The sequence below is a fragment of the Giraffa tippelskirchi genome, chromosome 14 (assembly GCF_054371585.1).
Source record: "Giraffa tippelskirchi isolate mGirTip1 chromosome 14, T2T-mGirTip1v1.2.pri, whole genome shotgun sequence".
Taxonomy (NCBI): domain Eukaryota; kingdom Metazoa; phylum Chordata; class Mammalia; order Artiodactyla; family Giraffidae; genus Giraffa; species Giraffa tippelskirchi.
The window spans coordinates 57,962,221-57,982,136 of NC_137288.1; the positions used below are offsets into that span (position 1 = coordinate 57,962,221).

The following is a 19,916-nucleotide window of genomic DNA, read 5'->3' on the forward strand; positions in this document are numbered from 1 at the left end:
AGCCCAGGTCATTTGGCCAGCTAGAGGTGGAGCTGAGACAGGCACTCAGAGCACCTGCCTTCCAGCCTTTTCCACTTAAGGGGGATCTTGGGCAGATAGCACTCACTGCACTGAGACCCAGGGGCTCACAGCATCCCAAATGCCATCTGTCCCTATCACCACCCTACTGGTGTCAATGAAACATCCTTTGGAGAACAATGACTCTGTACATCTACGTAGAGCATGCTTTTCATGGACTGTTCAGGTCTCATTAGTTCTCATCAATATCTTACACGGGAGAGGACAGGACACATTATTTCCATGTGCTATGTGAGAAGACCAAGGCCCAGGGAGGCCAGATGACCTGCCCAACACAGCTGCAGACAAGAAGACACTTGCGTCTCCTGGCTCCTAGCAAAGTGGGTCTGGCTGGTACAAAGAGCTGCAGCCCCGGCCAATGCCCCAGGGATGAGTCTGCTCCTTCTCTCACTTCCGTCTCCCCTGTGCTCGCCCCCTTCACCCGGCACTCCCCTTGCCATGCCATGCCATCTACACACACAGATGCCCTCTATACCTTCACCCCGATGTTCACCACCATGGCATCCAGGAGGTCGAAGACACGGGAGGTGACGCCATCTCCTCGGTCCTTGGCGAGCCAGCAATTGCAGCGCAATATGTATTTGGTTCCCTGGGTGGGCACAGCCAAGCACAGCTCCTCCACCAGCCAGCAGCTCTCGGGGGAGGCCCCGTCATGGCCCAGCTAGGCGAGGACACACCGGGGCCATGAGGATGGGGCACAACTGGGCAAGAAGCCCTCCCTGCTCAGCATCTCCCCCCCATTTGTTAGCCCACCCCCCACCCACCCCCATCGTCAGTGCTGCCTTCCAGTGTGCTCTGCACTCTCTGATCCAAGTCCCTCCTGTGATGGTGGAGAGATTTTGCAAATGCAATGAAGGTCTCTTATCAGATGACCTAGAGTTCATCAAAAGATTATTCTAGGTGGGCCTGACCTGATTAGGCAAACCCTTCAAAAGTGGGTATAGACATCAGAGAGGGAAGACGTCACAGAGATTTGAAACAGAAGAGATCCTCTCTGAATGGCTTTGAGGAAACATGTTGCCTGGCTTTGGAGTGGGCCACATGGCAGAGATTGCAGGCAGCCCCTGGCCTTGGTCCTATGACCACAAAGGGAACTGATTTCCTCCTACAACCACTGAGCTTAGGACAGGACCCCAAGTGTCAGACAAGACCACCGCCCTGGCAGCAACTTTGACTTAAGCCCAGTGAGACCTTGAGAAGAAGGCATAGCTAACCCAGGTCTGGACTCCTGACTCAGGACATTGTGAGATGACACATTTGTGTGGCCTTAGGTTACTAAGATTGTAGTGACTTGTTACAGAGCAATTAAAAAAACCCTAATACACAGACATCCCCACTGGATGGGTGGAGAATGGAGGGGCAGGTGAGGCATCCAAGGTCACCCAGCCAGTTGGTGACAGGCCAGGAGCTCTTCCTGTGCTGCCTGTTCTGAGCGGGGCTCAGGTCAGGCCCACTCACCCTCCCACCTGTGCACAGGTCAGCTCCTTCCTTCCCTGGGGGCCACTGCCCTGAGGCCCTAGAGCCCAGCACCTCTATTTTCTTGATGACGCCCACATCCAAGCCAGCAACATAGAACTCCTCCACGGAGCCACAGCGGAAGCCCTTCTTCCCCCGGGGATAGTCCAGCCAGATGCGGTTACTGCGCTCGTCCTCCTGCCCGATAAGGATGACGAAGGCCCGGCTGTCGGTGGCTGCATCCCTGTGCTTCCCCGTGGTGACTGACACGTAGTAGGGAATAACTGCAAGAGATCGTGGGAGCCCAGCCTCATCCCGAGCCAGGGGGGACAAGGGTGGGCTTGGAGACTTGGAAATGACCTCTGGAGGCACTGATCTCAGCTCCCTGTCTCTGAGACAAAGCTTTTCAGACTGGTGAGCTATCTATGAGGAGTGTCTACCCTCCAAGGGGGCTTCCCACGTGGCGCAAATGGTAAAGAACACACCTGTCAATGCAGGAGATGTAAGAGATGTGGGTTTGATCCCTGGGTCGGGAAAATCCCCCAGAGGAGGGCATGGCAACCCACTCCAGTATTCTTGCCTGGAGAATCTCATGGACATGGACAGAGGAGTCAGGTGGGCTACGGTCCATAGGGTTGCAAGGAGTCAGACATGGCTAAAACAACTGAGCATGCACCCTCCACGGAGTGAGGGAGTTGGTAACTCCCAAATGAAGATCAAAGAGAGCATCGCTGTGACATCTGAAAGTCCCGTTGACCAATTAGCTTAGCTGCACCCAGCACTCCCATGTGAAGTGGGGTGAGAGCAATAATTGCTAGCCAAGCACAGGGGTAGATGCCTGACAAGCAGACTATGGACGTAAAAATAAGGTTGGCAAAAGCAAGTTCTCAAGAAAAGTAGGAATTTAGAGAAGAAAAATAAAACAGTATTTACATGTGTAACATGATAAATGAAAGTTCTAGAAGGCATTTATTTCCAAAGCAGGTTTTAAATAGCATAAAAACCTGCTCAGGAAATATGCATAGAGTTCTAGTTACCCAGCCAGTATCCATTCTCCTTACAGCTAGGGGTGGTCATGATATATAAGATGTTGGGAAATTTTCTTTTAAAGGGTCTGACTCAGTTGGGAGGAACACCTTTTTTGCTCCTTACCCTTCCATTCATTCTGCTTAGAATGTGGATGTGATATCTGGAGCTCCAGCAGTCATCTCGGAACTACGGGCAACTTTTACTATGGAAGCCACTTGGAGGATTGCTAGATTGGTCAGGACGAAAGAGCCTAGGACCCTGAATTCACTGGAGCTGCTGTATCAGTCCTATGTTTCTCTTTGAAATTTTATGACTAAGAAAAGAAACACTTCATGTTTGTTACTTGTAGTTACTAACTGAAACAGGTTGGAAAGCTTTCTCCTAATTACCATATGTAAAACAGATGACCAGTGCAAGTTCAATGCATAAAGCAGGGCACTCAAAGATGACACCACCCTTATGGCAGAAAGTGAAGAAGAACTAAAGAGCCTCTTGATGAAAGTGAAAGAGGAGAGTGAAAAAGTTGGCTTAAAACTCAACATTCAGAAAACTAAGACCATGACATCCGGTCCCATCACTTCATGGCAGATAGATGGGGAAACAGTGGAAACAGTGGCTGACTTTATTTTGGGGGGCTCCAAAATCACTGCAGATGGTGACTGCAGCCATGAAATTAAAAGACGCTTACTCCTTGGAAGGAAAGTTATGACCAACCTAGACAGCATATTAAAAAGCAGAGACATTACTTTGCCAACAAATGTCCATCTAGTCAAGGCAATGGTTTTTCCAGTGGTCATGTATGGATGTGAGAGTTGGACTATAAAGAAAGCTGAGCGCCAAAGAATTGATGCTTTTGAACTGTGGTATTGGAGAAGACTCTTGAGAGTCCCTTGGACTGCAAGGAGATCCAGCCAGTCCATCCTAAAGGAGATCAGTCCTGGGTGTTCATTAGAAGGACTGATGTTGAAGCTGAAACTCCAATACTTTGGCCACCTGATGCGAAGAGCTGACTCATTGGAAAAGACCCTGATGCTTGGAAAGATTGAGGGCAGGAGGAGAAGGGGGCACCAGAGGATGAGATGGCTGGATGGCATCAGTGACTCGATGGACATGGGTTTGGGTGGACTCAGGGAGTTGATGATGGACAGGGAGGCCTGGCGTGTTGCAGTTCATGGGGTCGCAAAGAGTCAGACACGACCGAGCAACTGAACTGAACTGAACAAAGCTTTATCAGACAACGCAGAGTGATGAGGTAGGGAGGGAGGTGGGTGGGGGATTCAGGATGGGGGGATATCTGTACACCCATGGCTGATTCATGTTGATGTATGGTGAAAACCACCACAGTATTGTAACGTAATTAGCCTTCAATTAAAATAACTAAATTAATTAAAAAAAAAACACTTCTTCCAGCTGACCTTCCTAAATAGCTTGGGAGACATTGCCCTGATGAAGCAGATGTTAGGCTATACAACCTGTAGCCCTTTGAAAATTTTCCAGACTAGACCTTCCTGGCTGGTATTACCTGCATTGTTTTCTGCCCATGGCTGTATTTCATCTTTACACAAAGAAACCCACTGGCCTGTCCACAGTTGATTATAATGCTTAATTCAGTTTAGTTCAGTTCAGTCGCTTAGTTGTGTTTGATGTACTCTCCATATAAGTTAAATAAACAGGGTGACAATATACAGCCTTGATACTCCTTTCCCAGTTTGGAACCAGTTCATTGTTCCATGTCTGGTTCTAACTGTTGCTTTTTGACCTGCATATAGGTTTATCAGGAAGCTGGTAAGGTGGTCTGGTATTCCCATCTCTTTCAGAATTTTCCACAGTTTGTTGTGATCCACACAGTCAAAGGCTTTGGCATAGTCAATAAAGCAGAAGCAGATGTTTTTCTGGAACTCTCCTGCTCTTTTGATGATCCAACAGATGTTGGCAATTTGATCTCTGGTTCCTCTGACTTTTCTAAATCCAGCTTGAACATCTGGAACTTCTCAGTTCACATACTATTGAAGCCTCACTTGGAGAATTTTGAGCATTATTTTGCTAGCGTGTGAGATGAATGCAATTGTGCGGTAGCTTGAACATTCTTTGGCATTGCCTTTCTTTGGGATTGGAATGAAAACTGACTTTTTCCAGGCCTGTGGCCACTGCTGAGTTTTCCAAATTTGCTGGCATATTGAGTGAAGCACTTTCATAGCATCATCTTTTAGGATTTGAAATAGCTCCACTGGAATTCCATCACCTCCACTAGCTTTATTTGTAGTGATGCTTCCTGAGGCTCACTTGACTGCAGACTCCAGGATGTCTAGGTGAGTAATCACACCATCATGGTTATCTGGGTCATTAAGATCTTTTTTGTATAGCTCTTCTGTGTATTCTTGCCACCTTTTCTTAATATCTTCTGCTTCTGTTAGGTCCATAACATTTCTGTCTTTATTGTGCCCATTTTTGCATGAAATGTTCCTTTGGTATCTCTGATTTTCTTGAGGAGATCTCCAGTCTTTCCCATTCTATTGTTTTCCTCTATTTGTTTGCATTGATCACTGAGGAAGGCTGTCTTATCTCTCCTTGCTATTCTTTGGAACTCTGCATTCAGATGGGTATATCTTTCCTTTTCTCCTTTGTCTTTAGCTTCTCTTCATCTCTCAGCTATTTGTAAGGCTTCTTCAGACAACCATTTTGCCTTTTGTATTTCTTTTTCTTGGGGATGGCCTTGACCACTGCCTCCTGTACAATGTCACGAACCTCCATCCATAGTTCTTTAGGCACTCTATCAGAGCTAATCCCTTGAATCCATTTCTCATTTCCACTTTATAATTGTAAGGGATTTGATTTAGATCATACCTGAATGGTCTAGTGGTTTTCCCTACTTTCTTCAATTTAAGTCTGAATTTTGCAATAAGGAGTTCATGATCTGAGCTACAGTTAGCTCCCGGTCTTGTTTCTGCTGACTGTATAGAACTTCTCCATCTTTGGCTGCAAAGAATATCATCAGTCTGATTTCGGTATTGACCATCTGGTGGTGTCCATGTGTAGAGTCGTCTCTTGTGTTCTTGGAAGAGGAGGTTCTCTTGGCTAAACTCTGTTAGCCTTTGCCCTGCTTCATTTTGTACTTCAAGGCCAAACTTGCCTGTTACTCCAGGTATCTCTTGAATTCGTACTTTTGCACTCCAGTCCCCTATGATGAAAATGACATCTTTTTTGGTACCACTTCACCTGCTGTTAATTCCTTCTTGTGTGTTTTTCATTTCAGTTATTGTATTCTTCAGCTCTGATTGGTTCTTTTTTATATTTTCTAGTTCCTTGTTAAAATTCTCACTGTGTTTGTCTTTGCTCTTCCCTAGTTCAGTTAGCATTTTTATAACTAATGCTTTGAACTCTTCATCTGGTAAATTATTTATCTTTGTTTTATTAGTCATTTTTCAGGCTCTTTTGTCTTGTTCTTTCATTTGAAACAAATTCCTCTGCCTTCTCATTTTGCTTAACTTCCTCTGTCTCTATCAAATTAGGTAAAAAACAGTTACCTGTTCCAGTCTTGAAGGAGTTTCCTTGTGTAGGAGCAATACTTCCAGTCTGTGTGTGCTCAGTGGCTTTGGCGAGATAGCTAGATCTGGAGTCAGCACAGCTCACATCTTCCCCTCGGGTGTGCTGGCAACTCTCACTGGGGTGGCAAGTGGGGCTGGAGATGGAGAGGCTAGAGCCAGAGCCAGGCGTGAGCCAGGGCTTCTGCTGTGCTCTGTGGCCAGCACTGCCCTGATGGGACTGGAGTCAGGTCCAGGGCTGTTGTTGCTATTCATTGCTCCATCATATCCAACTCTTTTCAGCCCCATGGGCTGCAGCAAGCCAGGCTTCCCTGTTCTTCACTGTCTCCTGGAGTTTGCTCTCCCAGAGGTACAGCATGCTAAGGCAGAAGTCCTGAGGGTCAAGTTCAAATTGGTTCTATTTCCTCTAAGTGTGTGTACTTCCCCATCACTTTCATCCTAGAAGGGAGTAGTGTTGAAGTGAGAGAGGTCAGAGTGGGCACCTAGTGCGGCCATGGGCATGCACTGGGGCGGTCCTGGTATATCAATTAGAGCTTCAGTGTGCTTTTGATGCATCATCTCTGCAAGTGCCAGAAATGGCCAAGCTCACCCCATTCAGATGAATTCCAGGTCCCAGCTGTCTCTGTTCCCCACAATTGCACACTCTCCTTGGCTATAACTGACTTCACCCTAGTGGAGCTGTGCTGGAGCTAGAGTGGTAGAGTGGGCAGTCAATGTGGGAAGTGGGCCAGGGTCCTGGGCAGTTTCAGTCTGCTTCTTCTGACTTGATCGCAGGAGTAAGCATGCCTGTGTGTGGAGTCTAGGTTTTTTACAGCCCTCCTGTAAGTCCCACAGATTTTCAAATTAGTCATGGGGAGTCATCTCCTCAGTATTGGACCCCAGGGCTGCTGCTGCTGCTCAGTCATGTCAGTCGTGTCTGACTCTGTGCGACCCCATAGATGGCAGTCCACCGGGCTCCTCTGTCCCTGGGATTCTCCAGGAAAGGACGCTGGAGTGAGTTGCCATTTCCTTCTCCAATGCATGAAAGTGAAAAGTGAAAGTGAATTTGCTCAGTCGTGTCCAACTCTTAGCGACCCCATGGACTGCAGCCCACCAGGCTTCTCAGTCCATGGGATTTTCCAGGCAAGAGTACTGGAGTGGGTCACCAGTGCCTTCTCTGGACCCTAGGGGAGGGATGCCCAATGTGTGGTCCAAACTGCTCACTCCCCAGGGAGGATCTCCTTGCCTGTATAATCCCCAGCTCTTCTATGTTCCTTCTTAGGGCACCAGTCCTGATCCGATCGCTTCTCTTCCCTTCCTACCTGACTCCACGTGGATCTTTCTCTCTGCCAGTCTCCAGTCTGTTTTCAGTGAGAGCGATTCCACATGTAGATGTATTTTAGATATGTTCATAGTGGGAGGTGAGCTTGTTCTTCTACTCTATCATCTTGATCTCCTCCTTCTTAAATCCTTAATTTCTCATATTCTGTGGACTAAAGCTGAACTGTGAGCCAAAGTCAAAGATTTTCCCAAAGCAACCAAAGATCCTTACAGATCTGAGGAGGGATTTAATATAGTCATTCAAACTCATCAATCTGGCTTCTCTAACGTATCAGCTAGTTCATGTACTTGGTGGTAAAGGCCAGGCCCAGCATTGAATGCAAACTATTAATTAGGAAAATCCTAAAAGATGTCTAGAATCACAACTGGGAGTCCATCCTGCTATCTCACCATAGAAATACCTTGAAGATATTGCAGGTTCAGTTTTGGACCACAGCAATAAGGCAAATATTGCAATAAAGTGAGTCACATAAATTTTTTGGCTGCAAATAGCCGACTCACTGGAAAAGACTTCAATGCTGGGAAAGTTTGAAGGCAGAAGGAGAAGAGGGCGACAGAGGATGAGATGGTTGGATGGCATCACCAATTCAATGGACATGAAGTTGGGCAAACTCCAGGAGATGGTGAGGGACAGAGCGTGCTGTAATCCATGGGGTCACAAAGAGTTGGACACGACTTGGTGACTGAAAAACAACAACAGACTGTAATCTATTAAGTGTGCAATAGCATTATATCTAAAAAATGTACATGCCTTAATTTTAAAATACTTTGTTACTAAAAAATGCTAACCACCATCCGAGCCTTCAGTGAGTCATATTTTTCCCCCCAGTGGAGATCTTGCTTCTATGTTGATGACTGCTGACTGACCAAGGTGATTGTTGCTCCAGGCTGGGGTGGCTGTGGCAATTTCTTAAAATAAGACAACAATGAAGTTTGCTACATCAACTGACTCTTCTTTTCATGAACAATTTCTCTGTAGTGTACAATGCTCTTTGATACCATTTTACCCACAGTAGAACTTCTTTAAAAATTGGAGTCAATCTTCTCAGACCCTGTCACTGCTTTATCCACTAAATTTAAATAATATTCTAAATCTTTTGCTGTCATTGCAACAATTTTCACAGTATCTTCACCAGGAGAAGCTTCTTTTTCAGGAAACCACTTTCTTTGCTCATCCATATAAGCAACTTCTCATCTGTTAAAGTTTTATCATGAGATGGCAGCAATTTAGTCACGTCTTCAGGCTCCACTTCTAAGTCTAGTTCTCTTGCTGTTTCCAGCATATCTGCAGTAACTTCCACTACTGAAGTCATGAACCCCTGAAAGTCATCCTTGAGGGCTGGAGTCAACTTTCAGACTCCTCTTAATGCTGATATTTTGAACCTCTTCCCATGAACCACGAATATTTTTAGTGGCATCTAGAATGGTGCATTCTAGAAGTTTCCATTTTACATTTCCCAGGTTCATTAGAGGAATCACTATCTATAGAAGCTATAACCTTATGAACTGTATTCGTTAAAGAATAAGACTTGACAGTGAAAATTACTCCCTGAGCCATGGGATGCAGAATGAATTTTGTCTTAGCAAGTATGAAAACATTAATCTCGTTGTACATCTCTAGCAGATCTCTTGGGTGACCAGGTGCCTTGTCAATTAGTAGTAATATTTTGAAAGGAATCTTTCCCAAGGGGGAAAGGGTGAGATGGGATGAATTGGGAGATCGGGATTGACACATATCCACTATTGATACTATGTATAAAGTATACAACTAATGGGAACATACTGTAGAGCACAGGGAACTCTACTTAAGCATTGTAGTGTCCTAAATGGGAAGGCAGTCCAAAAGAGAGGGGATATATGTATATATCTTGCTATGCAATAGAAGTCAACACGACATTGTAAAGTAACTATACTGCAATAAAATTTTTAGAAAGCCATGATATCAAATCATGTATATGAGTCAAGTTTTACATGTAAAATATATTATATAGCAAAAAAGGGGAAACTTGAAATATTGCAATAATTACCAAAGTGTGACACAAAGACAGGAAGTGAGCAAATACTGTTGGAAAAATGGCACTGATAGACTTGCCCCACGCAGGGTTACTACAAACCTTCAATTTGTTAAAAAAAAAAAAATTTGTGAAGCACTATAAGTGCATTAGTTGCTCAGATGTGGCTGACTCTTTGTGACCCCCATGGGCTGTAGCTCACCAGGTTCCTCTGTCCATAGAATTCTCCAGCCAAGAATACTGGAGTGGATTGCCATAGCCTTCTTCAAGGGATCTTCCCAACTCAGGGTTTGAACTTGGCAGATAGATTTTTTACCATCTAAGCTGCCAGGGAAGCCCAGAAGCACAATAAAGTGAAGTGCAAAGAAAAAAATAAAAAACAAAACGAGGTATGCTTGTATACGATCAGCCTCAGGCAATCACTAGGTGACTTCATCAGGCAATTCCTAAGGCTTTTCCAAAACCTATTGATTGGAACAAAACTCAGGCTTGCACACAAAAATCTAATAAACCTGCTCATAACTATTACAATTGATTTCAGATGATTGAGTCCCCCGGGGTAACTTTTAATTCTATGTTTATTAATAGTTAACAGGGACCATTTCCTTCCAGCAGGAAAAAGGCCAGGATGGAATGAGAAACTAGGTCTATTCCAAGTTATTAAACGTGGCACACCACCTCTCCTGTATTCTAGATGAGTCACCTAAAAGAAAGATGGCCAAAATTCTTATTTTTCATCTCCAGTAATTGAAGGCCCCTAAACAAAACCTAAACCGTTTAGTTTCTGCTGTTAGTGCAAAGAGCCAAGACACTGGAAAAGAGGTTGCTACAAATTTTAAGTGCTTTAGATAGTATCAGCCCTCCAAATAACCTCTCCAAGTGATAGTCACTCAATCACATCTGACTCTTTTCAACCCCATGGAGCCCACCAGGCTCCTCTGTCCATGGGATTCTCCAGGCAAGAACATTAGAGTGGGTTGCCATTTCCTTCTCCAGGGGATCTTCCCAACCCAGGATTGAACCCAGGTCTCCTGCATTGCAGGCAGAATCTTTACCATGTGAGGCACCAGGGGAAGCCCAAATAGCCTCTCCAACATCCTCCCAATTCTTAGGGGCAGGGCTCACAGAAAATACAGGGGCTCTTCCCAATCCTCCCTCTTAATGGGCTTGGAGAAACAGTCCCCCAGGTTGGGAATGAATCTCTCCCAGTCCTAACTGTCACCAGAGCCACACTCCCAAGGCTCAACCCCACTACTAAAGCAGCCCCTGCCCCACAGTACTGATCAGTTCAAATAGTGGAGATTGCTAATGAACCTCAAGAGGTTCCTGTCTCTGAACCTGTTTCCTTTTGTTTAGGCCCTTTGAGAGACATGTCTTTTTCTCCTTAGTTCCTTTGTCCCTATCCATTGATTAGACCAAGACTTCTTACAGAAGTATCATGTTGGAATTTCTTTCTTCCCCAAAGGAGAAATAATTCTAGGACTTGACAGTAGTCATCAAAGCAGCCCACCAGATGAGTTAAATGACATCTCTTATTTGCTCTGTGTCTGACAGTACTAGAGATGATTCTGGAAAAACTGATTCTTTATCCCAGTTGAATCAGCTACCACCCTCCTTAAGGGCAAAATCCTCAACCGATACTGGCAAAATTCACAGTGCACCTCCAACCAATATTCAAATACATTCTCAAAATCTCTTCTCAGAATCGATCAATATCTTGTAAATGTAGAACCCTTCCAGGCATAAAGTCAATAACAGAAGATTACAAGGCTCAGGGCTTCATTATCTCTTGTACTGGCTCCTTGTAACTCTCCCATTTTGCCACGAGACAACGCAAGGGCCAAAGGTAGAGAGGTTCATCCTGAACCTCAAGCAATAAAAACATCATTATCCCTCAACGTCCTATTGTTCCTAACCCTCAAATGTTACTACTACCCATCCCCACTGGAGCAAATTCTTTACTGTAGCTTATTTACGCAGTGCATTCAATTAGTATTCCAGTAGAAGAAGCTAGTTAGTACCTTTATGTATTCACTCGGGAAGAAAAAAATTCACCTGGACAGCAATGCTTCAGGGTTTTACTAGGAGTCCTTCCTATTTTTCACAAATCCTGAAGCCTGATCTGGATGATAAAAATTTCCCTAGGGATTACTTTGGTGCACTATGTGGAGGATTTGTTTCTTTGCTCTCCTTTTCAAGCTTCCTTATAAAAAGACAGTATCCACTCGCTAAAGCTTTTAACCTTGAAGGGACACAAGATTGCCAAAGAAAAGTTGCAGTTTGCCCCAATCCCTAGTTTCCACATGTAGGGCATCTGATATCAGAACAAAAGTTATACCTAGTTTCAGATAGACTTCACGGTGTCTTAAATTTCCCCAAATCCCAAACTAAGTTCTGATTGATAGGTTTTATAGAGCTACTTCATTATTGTGAAAAGTGAATTACAAATTTCTCTCTTATGGTCAAACCTGTGTATGTTTTACTAAACAATAATAACACTGACCTAATATTATGGGAAGAAGTAGATGACATAGCTTTTAAGGCCTTAAAGGAGAGTTTGATGAATCCACCTGTCCTTGGGCATCTCAACGATCAGATTTCCTTTTTCCTTTTGGCATATGAAAAGGAAGAGGTATGTGTATACCTTGGGGTACATGCTCTAAAACATGAGGAGAACCGTTGGCCCACAGGGTATGACCGCCAGCAACTGGAGCTGCGCCAATGGGATACCCTCTTTGCCATTGCAGCTACTACCCTTTTGGGTAAGGGCTACCAAAAAAATCCTTATGAGATCTTGAACCATTTTTGTGGCTCATGCAGTAGAAGCCCTCCTGAATTCTCATCACACTCAACATTTCTCAGTCAGTTGCCTCACTTCCCATGAAGTCCTTTTGTTAACTGCTCCTTACATAATTCTTTCACATTGTAATATGCTTAACCAGGCTACTCTCCTCTCCATGATGAAGTCTCTCCCTATCGATTAATGCTGACAGTCACCTCCTAACTCTCCTGATGATCTTCGGGAAACTCTTTTGGGTCATGTTGACTTCTCACGGTTCACTGATGGTTCCTGTTCAAAAGGTAACAATGAGAAATATTTTGCTGGGTGAGCTACTGCAACTCCTTTGATGTTGTTACTTTAGCCCTATGGTACACATGGTTACTCACAAGTGATCTCAAGAGGCTTCCAGTCCTACACAGACTCATATTTCAGCCAAAAGCAAAACTGCCAATATTTATACTGATAGTAGATTTGCTTTTGGAATAGCTCATGATTCTGGAATGTTGTGGAAACAGCACGGCTTTTTTTACTTCCAGTGGAAATAAAATTTTAAACGTCCCCTATGTTCAGGAATTATTGGATGCAATGTTTTCACTTGCAGTTTTAGCTATTAATAAGATTCTGAGGCATTCTAAACTTGACTCGCTGGAAGCTAAGGGAAATCACCTTGCTGACATTTATGCAAGGAATGCTGACCTTAAAGGAGTCAAACTTTTGTCACAGTTCAAAGAGATATTTCCCCCAAATGATAACTTATCAAAACTAGCTGGAAAAGCCCAACAATTGGCCTCAGAAAATAGAAAAACAAGATCGGAAATTCAAGAATCCTTGGTTTGATAAAAAAAGAGAAAGCTATTTGCTTTGGACCAAATAACAACCCAGTCTTACCAGAGAGTAAAATCCCTACTCCTCACCACTGTACCTGCATCAAACCATTGGTCTACTGGAAAAATGATAGCATCCATGAATCAGTATTAGTGAGGAAATATTAACAAGGCCACAAAAGTGCTTACCTCACTGTTCCACTTCTCTGAAATACAACTCAGGAAATCTGCTTGCATTGCTCCTGGACATTGTAAACTTACTAATGGACCATTTGAGCTCTGGTAAGTGGATTTAATACAACTTCCTATGTCTCATGGAGATAAATATCTTTCAGTCATGGTCTGTATGTTTTCACACTGAATGGAAGCCTTCCCTTGTAGACACACTACTGCCTCTTCTGTGGACAAAGCCCTTTTGGAAAAGATTATATCTACTTGAAAAACTCCTCTCAAACTTCATAATGACTGAAGAACCAATTTCGCTAGTCAGGTACTTTGACGTGCATGCATGCTAAGTCACTCAGCTGTTTCCGACTCTTTGCAACCCCATGGACTGTGGCCCACCAGGTTCCTCTGTCCATGGAATTCTCCAGGCAGGAATACTGGAGTGGGTAGTCATTCCCTTCTCCAGGGGATATTCCCAAACTAGGAATCGAACCCAGGTCTCCTGCATTGCAGGCAGCTTCCTTTACCACTTGAGCCACTAGGGAAGCCCAGGTACTTTGACAAGTCTGCACTATTTGGCTGGTTTTAATACACTTTCATTGTGCTAACCACCCTCAGTCCTCTGGTTTAGTCAAATGCACTAACAGCATTATTAAGATTCAATGGAAATTTCTGTAGAAACCCTCCAAATACCTTAGCAAAAAGCACTGCCATTGATTCTTCTAAATCTTAGACCCACTCCTTTTGGAACTCACCAATGCACACCCTTTAAGATAATCACAGTACACCCAATGCATTTGGCTTCTGCTTTTTCTGATCCACAGCTGATAAAAGGAGAGATACTCTAATACAATTTCTATTGAAAATAATCATGTTATTTGTAGAGCAATCTTTTCATAGTATGCTCTTTGGAGACAAAGACCTTAAGCATTATGCCTTGCGACCTGTATATTTTGTTTATTGGAAAAGACTATCTTCAATCTTGCTGGAAAAGCTCCTGGGAAGTACTGCTAACCAACACTTGTGCTACCAAACTCCAAGGAATAGACTCTTGGATTCATATGACAAAGAAGGAAATTAAATCCTGATTGGACCTGTACATCATCTAGTCACATGAAAGTAAATTTTTCCTGGAACTGAAGCATACAACATCTGATGAAACAGCTTTCCCAAGATATCCAGATCAGGTCTGTCAGAAGTGTGTTTCTAAACCTCTGATGGAGATATAAAGCTTCAAGTAATCTCCAGAGTCTATTATCTTGGCAACACGTACTTTGGATTAAAAAAATGCCTGAGATTTCACCCTCCTTCCTTGTTACTCAAATGCGATCTTATTAGGTTTCCAGTCTGTGCACTTTCTCTCCAACATGGGACACTATACCCAGGAAACGTCCGGAACAAAAAGCTGCTGAGAAGTGAAAACCTGACTCGTCAGTGATGCTTTCATAAAAAGAATTCCGTCAAGAGGAGAAAATATAAAAACGAAAACAAACAAAAAACTAGAAACTTTAATTAAATCGTCAGGAAACCAGAAGGGGGAGCTCTCATGCCCTGTGACAACAGACAGAGCCCAGGAAAGACTCCTCTTCTATCCTGGCAACAACTCAGCCAATGAAAAGCTACGGACTCTTGGTTTACTCCAGCCTTCCCAACTTCCTTTTCTCCTCTATGGAAGAGTTCTCCTTCCCTTGCTTTGTGGGGACTTGCATGTAGCTTGACCTGGTTGTAGACTCCAAGCTGCAACTCTCTGCTGATCCCAAATAAGCTCATATTCACTAGAGAAATAACTTGCAGTCTATTTGTTTTTTTGGTCAATGTCTCTCAGTTCACAGAGCTGTTGTGGGGATGGAAATAGCATGTGAGGAACCTGTGTGTAAATTACAAAATGTTACATGTAAGTGAAATGACAGTGAGGTTAGTACACAGCCTGTCCAGGAAGAGTTTAAACACATTTCCATGTGCCTGCCACCACTTTGACGAGCTCTCTGCTTGGCTTACCTGGGCCCTCCTGAACATAGTCAGCCATGGGCCCTGTCACTGTGGCGATGTCGATGTCGGCCATCTTGGAGCTCAGGGTGATCTCCCAGAAGTCAGCGGGGCTGCTGCAGTTGCTGCTCCGGTCCCCGGTGTACTCCTGTCAGGAGGAGCACAACCAAGGCCCATTACATCTCTGGCACCTTGTTTTCCACGGAATCACCCCAGGTGCCCCACCTGCCTTTCACGCACCTTCTCATAAAAGAGCCTCTCGAGCCGCCCGTCCTCCTTCTTCAGGGACAGCCAGCGTCCACACAGGAACAGGAACTCATCCTCATTGGTGTCATTCCAGATCTCCACCTTCTCCACGTACCAGTCTGCGCACCACTTGGAGTTGTCGTGCCGGAGCTTGATCTTGTAGATGACGCCCAGGTCCGCAGCCTCGATAATGAAGGTGTCGGCCTGGGAGTCCAGATTCGTGGATTTTGGTGGAGGCTCCTCCCCGCCTCCACCTGCTCCAACCCCATCCATCCAGTACCTTTCAGCCCCCTTAATTGCTGGGCTGAACAGACCTTCCAGGCCGGAGCCCTCCAGACCCAAAACCCTAACACAGAGAGTATGATATTCCAAGGCCTTGCTTCCACAGTTGTCCCATTTTGCAGTCCAGGTCCTCTTGGGATAAGAGGACATCCTGGACATGCTGAGTTATGCTGAGTATTGGCTTGATGTCAGCTAGGAGGCGGGACGGTAAGAGCTATGCAAGAGGTGAAATCTTTCTGAATAATGAGAGGGGGCTTGAAATTCCCAGGGGGAAGCTGGCAGTTGGAGGAGCCAGCCCAGGCTGCAGAAGAGCAGAGAGGGGAGAGGCTATGGTGCAGGGCAGGCTGGGGAGCATAAGGCACAACACTTGGACTGTGAGTTCATGAGGGATGCTGTGGGAGGTGTGACATAGGCCCTCCTCTGTGTCCCTAATTATACCTTTCATGATGTGACATTGTATTCTTGAGTGCTTGCATTCCTTTAGGATTGCTCAGTGAGATGTGGAGTTCTATGTTGTGCTTGAGCTGGGGTCAAAACAGCTGGCAGGAGCTTGGGGAGGGGGAGGAAGGAGAGGTGACTCCGAGTGACACCCACTTTCCTTCCAAAAGATTTGCTAAGTCATTGTATTGAGAGCTGGGAACCCAGGAATAATAGGATGCCCTGTACCACTCCTCAGGACAGCCCAGGTGGTGGTAGCAGCCACCTGTGTGAGGACTAAGGCCAGGGCTGGCAAGACTTGCCTGGTGGTGGCATTAAGCTGAAGCTGGGCCTTCCAAGCAGCCAGGGCAGGTCAGATTGTGGGCTCAAATAAGTGCAGGTGAGTGGTGTGATGCTGACGGCAGATGTGGACCTGTGCAGGCCTTAAAGTGCTGACAAGTGGCTGAGCCCACATTCTATGATATGGCAATTCCACTTTGCATCTGTCCTGGGGGACACCTTCATATGTACACAAGGATGCTTATTGCAGGATAATTTTTTACAGTGGAAAGTTAGGACCCACCTAGATGTCCAGTGTTGGGGCAACAGTAAATAACCATGGCAGTGTCGTACGTGGAATATTAGGTGTGCAGTGATTACAAAGAACAAGCCAACAACATCCATGTCTGACTATCTTGACAGAAAGATTTCAAAGATACCCCATTGCCTGTAAAAAGCACCCATATAGGATGACACCTTTTATGTATAAAGTTAAAGCTGCAGAGCAGCGTTATGTATTTCCTATGGGCATATGTGCACGGATGCAGAGAAAAGGCTTGGAAAGACTTGGACACAGGAGAGAGTGTGGACCATTCTGGAAACTGGGGCCCAGGAGAACTTCTACGCAGGCTGGCAAGGCAGGCAGTGAAGGTCTGGGAATCCCATGAAGGGCTCAGGCCAGATCTGGGATCGGTGGGGAGCCTTGATGAGTCCAAGTGAGAGAGTGACTCTGCCACCTTTGGAGGGGTTAACTGGGGAAGCCTGGAGGGTAGATTGGATTTCAGAGGTCTGGCGCAGGGTTCGCTAAGCACAGTACGATAAGGAAGGTGTGACAAAGCTGACTGGGCTGATCTTAGGGTCGTTTAGAGAGAGACTCTCCAAGACCAGGTGACTAACTGGATATGGGTGGGAGGGAGTGCTGACAGAGAGAGGGGTGGCAAGGTGACTCCTAGATCTGGAGCAAACGATTAGAGAAGTGGAAGTTTCACATACTCAGCAGTGAACAAAGTCCGAAATCATCAGTGACTAAGCCAAAAGAAGCTCCAGCTTCCCCAACGAGACATCAACACGGGAGGGAAGGAGGAGAAGGACGAGGCAGAATGGGGCAAAGACTTCTCTTGCAATGTCATAATTGCTGAGAGAAAAGATCTGAACCTAAACACAGAGGAGAATGGATTGCATCACCTCCATTTACACTTCCGCTCATTTATTCATTCAACGGGTATTTTCTAGTGGGAAACGAAGTCCAGAGCCCCTTCCTTCCTCCTCGAGTGGTACCTGCCCGGGGGACTCCCTTTCCCCTCCCCACCTTCTCTGGGAGCCCTGGCGCCCGACTCCCCTGGGATCTCGAGCCCAGGCTAGGGCCCCTTCCAGGCAGTCTGGCTGCTGGAGTCCCCAGCCAGCTGCAGACCCGCTTAGATGACACCTGCTGTCCTTGGCCCGGAGTTACTTTCCTGTTCACCAAGTAGCGAACGTTTCAACACTAAAGGTCATGGCTGGATGAGGCTTGGGCTTAAGGAGACCCCAGTGAACACATGCTGGTTGATGTGGGTATCTATCCCCCCAGACATGCGGCTACGAGGAGGACCGCAGACGGGGTTAGGAGCCAGCCGCCTGGCTCTCCTCCCCAGGCTGTAGCCTGGCCTGTGGGGCTTCTGGCAGAGTTAGGTGAATGAAGAGGAGGAAGGGAGCCTGAAAAGTGAAGAAGGGTGAAGGTGGCAGAGAGAGGGGCGCTCCAGCAGGGAGAGAGGCCAGGCTGGTAGAAAGCAAGTGTGGACAGAAATCTTCCTTTGGTAAAACCACTGTTAGGTCAGAGCCGGTAGGGCCTCGGATCCCACTATCCAACTGGATGGTCTTCAAGCTTTTTTTGTAGCCACAAAGCCCCTTTATTAGTAGAAGGCTTGCTTGGCACCCCAGTAGATAGGCCAGCTCAGAGTGGTCCCATGTGGGAGGAGGGGGGTGCCTGTCTGCTACCCCCACTATTCCATGGCTCCCTTGAGCCTCCCTTGTCTAGAGTTTGCACAACACAGCTGAGCTGATTCACATCAGGCTCCTTCTTTCACAGATGAGGAAACTGAGTCCAGAGATGCTCAGCCATAGGCAGAGTGGATGGCAGACCCAGCCCTCCAGACTTCTATCTCATTCAAGCCTCTGTCGAGGCAGCACCTGCACTCTGCAGTGCTCACCTCATGACCAACGTGCAGTGAGCTGCATTCTCTGAAGATGACCCAGCTCCATCTAGCCAGCAACCTGGGGCTCACACGGCCTCTTGCCTGCTCAAGTCCCACCCCCACTCCACATACAGGACCCAGGCCTCGGGCGTAGGCTGAGAGAAGAGGACCAGATGCCTTTGGGGGATGCATGGGGCAGATGCCACCCCAAGGGTCAATGACATCCCACAAAGGTCCCAGACAGCCTCGGGGACCAAGAGGAGCTGGCCCCCAGAACAGAGGACCAGAGGAGAGGGGTGGGTAACTTGGGGGCCCCCCTACCGTTCCTCTCTCGAACTTGTTGGTGCGGTTCTCTGACTTGCCCAGGTACCGCTCCCCGGTGTCCCCGAGGTCCCCATAGATGGTGATGTAGACCCTGGCGTCCGTCCCAGCCCCAGGAACGTTTCCTGTGAAGATCTGCACCGAGTACAGCACAACTGGGTGGGCAGTCGGACAGACACACAGACAAAGGGAAGAAAGGGACGGCATTGTTTAGTTTGGGGAAACTGGATTTGTAGGCGGAGTTCAGCTTGTGGCCCAGGCCTCCAGGAGAACTCAGTGTCCTTTTTGTCTGCTCCATTATGCACACTCTGCTACAAGTCCAGCTGGATTCAGCAGTGGGAAGTTTGCCTCTAAGAGACCCAAGGGATGGAGACTTTTCCAGCATCCCTCAAAACATCCGTCACCACCCCCAGGAAACTGCCTGCCACGTATGCACACCGTGGTCACTAAATGCATCTGCCACGACACGCTGACAAAAATGTGCCTTCCCATTGGAGGGTGACCCGTATCAATGCCAAATCCTTCTAAAGAGTTTATAGGAAAAAATTAAGTATTTTTAAAAGAATAGCTTCCCCTCTGTGTCTCTTCTCTTATTTGCCTTTACTTTTCAACCAACCTGCCCCAGTGCTCCAGGGAACCACCCCTCACCAAAGCCACAAGCACTGTCACCTACCCTTTTGTTTCCCATGGCCTTTGGAAAGGGCTCAAAAAATACTGGTGTGACAGTTATTACAGATTATTAAGGAAAACAAAAACATTGTCTTGTTTTTGTTTTGCTGCTAAGCATTCATCAGGGAAGAATAAAGTAGTCATTCACCCAATCCCCACCCCAGGGGGAAGACGCATCTGTTTCTGTGATGGCTAAGCATTCTGTGTCCCCTCTCCACAGTCCTTTGGGCCAGGAGCTTTGGAGTTTCAGGCCAAGGAAGAGGGGACTTCGCTGGATTATCCCCAAGGGGAAGGATGGAAGTTGTGGCTTTGAGGTGAAGGCGAAAATGACCCAACTG

At 46.2% G+C, this 19,916-nt stretch overlaps 1 protein-coding gene and 1 long non-coding RNA gene across 3 annotated transcripts in view; one reads left to right on the forward strand and one right to left on the reverse strand.

Annotated features, from left to right (window-relative positions):
* Positions 1–19,916, reverse strand: part of LOXHD1 (lipoxygenase homology PLAT domains 1) — a 191,928-nt gene that overhangs the window by 36,282 nt on the left and 135,730 nt on the right. Inside the window, exons 29-33 of one of the 2 annotated variants that reach the window (XM_081561527.1) lie at positions 18,910–19,064; positions 15,434–15,643; positions 15,206–15,341; positions 1,609–1,817; positions 554–739 (exon numbers count right to left, since the gene is read on the reverse strand). In XM_081561527.1, the coding sequence (XP_081417653.1) occupies positions 554–739; positions 1,609–1,817; positions 15,206–15,341; positions 15,434–15,643; positions 18,910–19,064 (896 nt within the window). The remainder of the gene's footprint in view (positions 1–553; positions 740–1,608; positions 1,818–15,205; positions 15,342–15,433; positions 15,644–18,909; positions 19,065–19,916) is intronic. The other variant, XM_081561528.1, reaches the window with a different exon arrangement.
* LOC145534192 (uncharacterized) lies at positions 15,293–19,488 on the forward strand. The gene is made up of 2 exons (XR_014074328.1): positions 15,293–15,928; positions 18,483–19,488. It is a non-coding gene; the product is annotated as an uncharacterized LOC145534192 (long non-coding RNA).